Genomic DNA, 4204 nt, shown 5'->3' with positions numbered 1-4204 from the left:
TTTTTTAGCCCTTTTATGCTTTGCAATATAAATTAATCCCATAATTTATCTTTTTTATTATAATTAAAATATTATAATTTTAATTAAAATGTCAAACGGTTCTATTTTCAAATTACTTTAGTAGTAATATTCTGTTTATTTGAATGAGTAGACTGAATAAAACAAATTTAGTAGTATGGTAAGAGAATAGAAGGAAAAAGATTTCTTTTGAAAAAGAATATATGATTATTTTTTAGATATATGCTATAATTTTATGAGTTTAAAAAAATATATGTTGTTTTTTTTATATATAGTAGAATTTTTTAAATGCAAAGATGATGATCCATTTTAATTTTAAAATCATTTTTTTTAATTATATTTCTTCATCATATTTCTCTTTCCTCAGTAAACAATAAAAACTTAATTTTACTTTTTAACTCTTCCAAATAAACATGGCATACATTTTGTTTTTTTTCAGAAAAAAGGAGTTTGCCAACTAAACCAATTTATTAGCTGCTCTGCAGTGGACATCTTAAATCACTCAATTCCACACACAGAGGAACGGGGAAGGCGACAAGCCCGGGCTCCGCCCATGTCTGCTCTGCCGACGCCTCACCCTCTCCCACTCGCCACCAACGCCTCGTCCCCCGCCGCCGCCCGCCCCGCCGTCATACTTCCGGTCTGCCTCCCCCCTCCCTTCCTTTCCCTTCCCTTTTTCTCTCCATGTCTACTGGCATTCTGTGTAATTCTCATTCACCCGATCTTCCATGGATGCAGGGACTCGGGAACAACACCGCCGACTACAAATTCCTCACCTTGGTGCTGAGGGAGGCGTACGGCATCCCTTCCGTGGTCGCCAAGGTATCTCGCGTCGATTGGCTCCGCAATGCCGCCGGATTGCTCAGCCCTAACTACTGGAGGGGCAGTCTCTGCCCTCGCCCCGTCCTAGATTGGTACGTTCTCTGCGCTATTCCCAACTCTGGCTTAGGTCCATCTTTCTGTGTTTTTCACTAGAGATTAGCATTGGTCTTGGCTAGGTACCTCGAAAGAGTCGACGAGGCCGTCACTGAGGCGAATGAGCTATTGGCAGACGGTGAGTCTAAGTTTAAGTTTGACGGATTTGGTGTCATTCTGTAGCTCCCTCCGCCCTGATCTTCTTCACAAGTTCACAACTTTCTTTTAACTTTCAACTTTGACAAGGAATTACTATCCGGTGAAGCGTGAAGCATGATCCATCTTCACAGATTTTGTTATGCTTCAGTAGATGCTTTTATTTATAATTTTCTATTGTTGAATTTTGTGAATTGAGAACTCAAAAGGAACCCTAGGTAATTTTTATCTTTCAGACTTCGTTCTCCTCATAATCTGCTTCTGAACTCCAAAAGTTTCGAGTCATTAAAAAATTTCATGTCACAGTGTGAAGACCTCTCTAGTTCAATGTTGTGTAGATCTGTTTCTCCTGAACGTTTTGCTTGATAATTTATTCAACAATAAGAAGTGAAAATTGGATATTTATCTTGATGCAGGTGGGAAAATTTCACTTATTGGTCATTCTGCAGGCGGATGGCTTGGCCGTCTGTACTTCGAAGAATTTGGGACGTCTAACATATCTCTGCTGCTAACTCTTGGAACGCCTCACTTGTATGTTTTATTTTTGCCTTAACACTTTCATAAAGTCGGGTAAATCTTCTGGCTAAATTTAAACACATAATCCATTAGATATTGTTTGCACGGATCTATTCCCTCAGTTGTTCACTCAAGTGGCAGTAATGACAGTTATGCAAACCGGTTTCGATGAAAGCAATATAAAATTAAGGATTTAGTAATTTATATGGTTATACTTTGATACTATTTTACTTGGAATTTGGATCCACATAGACCAAGTAGATCAACTTCTTGATGATCAGCCAAGGCTTTGTTTTTTGTGGTTTATCTCCTTTTCATTCCTGTTCTTTGCAATTTGATCAACTAATGATGCAATATCTTTAGGCCACCACCAAAAGGTTTACCAGGTGTCATCGATCAAACTAGAGGTCTGCTGGATTATGTTAACAAGAATTGTGCACCAGCTGTTTATACGCCCGAACTTAAATACGTATGTATTGCTGGAAGGTACGCTCTTGCAAATGAAATTTTGAGTGATTTAAACACCACAGAAAAGTTATATCATCTTGCAAGTTTTTTTTTCCCCCCATTTTTTGTCTGATTGCTTAACTCTGGATACAGCTTTTGTAGTAGTAACAATCTATGTGTTGATATGTTGATTTTTTAGAACTCATAGCACTCAATGAATGAGAAGCAGCACACAAGTCCACATATCATGTGGGCTATTAACTTTTTTACATGGGTAAATAATGGAAAAGACTCCATACATGAACACGTTAACATTAAGAAGGAATGGTAGTACAATCATATACAATTATTTGATTTGTTTGGCTGGAAAGTCACAAGGTTATTGAATGGCTGAAGATGGCACTGATAAGTAGTCTATGAAGTGTTTCCTCTAATAAGAAACTTTTCTCAGGTACATTGAAGGTGCTCGTTTGATTGGCACATCTAATGGTGCTTCTCATAATAAAATTTCTACTGGTGAAGATAATAGCAAGGCAGAGTCAATTACAGATAATGGCAATGGAAAGCTTCCGCCGGCAGCACCTAGTTTGCGTGCTCGGTTGATTGGCCAAGGCTATAAACAGGTATGTTCACACCCAAATTTCTTTCAAATCATACTTAAATCATGATGTTGAGATGGATTTTATGGAATTTCAACTTTCTTTTCTGAATTGGCAAGGAGTTATCCTATTTCTCAATTCATGTGCATCATCATCCTTGCAACCATTCTAATCTTTCTGAGAGGGTTTTGCTCGAATGTGCATGTACATGCTTTTTCCCTGTTTCATTCAATATATGCTCACTCGCCCATGTGAGTGAAAAAGAAAAAAAGAAAAGAAAAGGAGACATCCACCAACACTATCAGCAACTAGACTACCTTTTCTGGAAATTATGAACAGATTGTTAAATACTTTGCTGGTTGGATTGTTTGTGTATATAGATCGAGATCAAAATTCTGCAAGATATCTTCTGCCATAATATTAGTGTATGATTCTGGAAAAATCTTTGAGTATCTCTTTTCTTGATTAAAATGTAGCAAAATCACTGCATTTCCTATCTGCAGGTTTGTGGGAAAGCAGAAGTTTGGGGAGATGGTGTGGTTCCTGAAGTGTCTGCTCATCTTGAAGGTGCACTAAATATAAGCTTAGATGGTGTTTATCACTCTCCATTTGGTTCTGATGATACACTAAGACCTTGGTATGGTTCTCCATCTGTCCTGGAAAAGTGGGTTCATCATCTCACTTAGTTGGAATTCTAAATCTAGTGTAATATATATAATTTTAGTAAATATCGAAAAGTGTTACTAATGCTTGAGCCCTCAGTACTCAGTAGACAAATTTGAGCTAGTGTAGGAGCATCAGCATCCACAATCTGCTTCGTATTGGTTTTAGGTACTACCTATCCAAACCTGTAAACATTGTAAGTTCTCAAAAATAGAATGGATTGAAAACCACAGGAAAACCACTCAATTACACGTAGTCTGCAATGCCCCATTCAAGTAGAAACAGCTAACTGCTGAATGTAATTTTAGCTTCAGACTTTGCTTGACAGTTATGGCCATCTAAACTCTGCACTGTTAGCCAGTTTGTCTCATCTTGCTTAATGAATATGGAGTGGACATCTCTGTTTATTCGTCGTTTTTTTTTCTCTTTAAGTTTGGCAGAAATCAAAAGGTGTTCCAAATTAAGAGAACCATCACATTAACGTTCTTTTATTTAAAGTTAAATGGACGTCTCTCTCATTATTTTATCTTAAAAATATCAATAGATTCAATGTTGTAGAAGCTCGAGTAGTTTTTACAACATGTAAAAACTATCGGCTCTTCTACCACGTGGCATGTGTAGAGGTCAACAGATAGTTGCTACATGGCGTGAAAGCTAGCAAGTATAACATTTGCTACATGGCGTGAAAGCTAGCAAATAGCTGGTATACGTAGCTTCTACATGCTCAATCACGATGTCATTATGTTCATTTAAAATGTAATGAATATCATGAATAAAATCAAAATGATATAAAATTATCATTGTAGAAATTAATAATTAGTTTTTACACATTATAGAAGTTACACGATTGATCATGATTAAATAATGTTCATTTGAAATATAGTGAGTGT

The 4204-nt window shown here is 36.8% G+C and overlaps 1 protein-coding gene across 1 annotated transcript; it reads left to right on the top strand.

The window, feature by feature from the left end:
* The first annotated feature begins 516 nt into the window (after positions 1 to 516).
* LOC122030490 lies at positions 517 to 3726 on the top strand. Its single transcript, XM_042589711.1, has 7 exons — positions 517 to 658; positions 757 to 932; positions 1017 to 1072; positions 1506 to 1620; positions 1969 to 2091; positions 2504 to 2675; positions 3155 to 3726. Exons 1-7 carry the CDS (start codon positions 572 to 574, stop codon positions 3335 to 3337), a joined length of 912 nt encoding a protein of 303 aa, XP_042445645.1. The 5' UTR covers positions 517 to 571; the 3' UTR covers positions 3338 to 3726.
* The last annotated feature ends 478 nt before the right edge of the window (positions 3727 to 4204 follow it).

This window comes from Zingiber officinale, chromosome 10B, assembly GCF_018446385.1.
Source record: "Zingiber officinale cultivar Zhangliang chromosome 10B, Zo_v1.1, whole genome shotgun sequence".
NCBI lineage: Eukaryota > Viridiplantae > Streptophyta > Magnoliopsida > Zingiberales > Zingiberaceae > Zingiber > Zingiber officinale.
This window is presented reverse-complemented; position numbering and strand designations above follow the sequence as displayed.

Excerpts from the sequence above, each read along its gene's own strand:
- LOC122030490 (XM_042589711.1), top strand. The coding sequence starts at position 572 with ATGTCTGCTCTGCCGACGCCTCACCCTCTCCCACTCGCCACCAACGCC. Across the intron at positions 1,073-1,505 it reads GAATGAGCTATTGGCAGACG|GTGGGAAAATTTCACTTATT; the intron begins GTGAGTCTAAGT and ends ATCTTGATGCAG. Across the intron at positions 2,092-2,503 it reads TACGTATGTATTGCTGGAAG|GTACATTGAAGGTGCTCGTT; the intron begins GTACGCTCTTGC and ends AACTTTTCTCAG.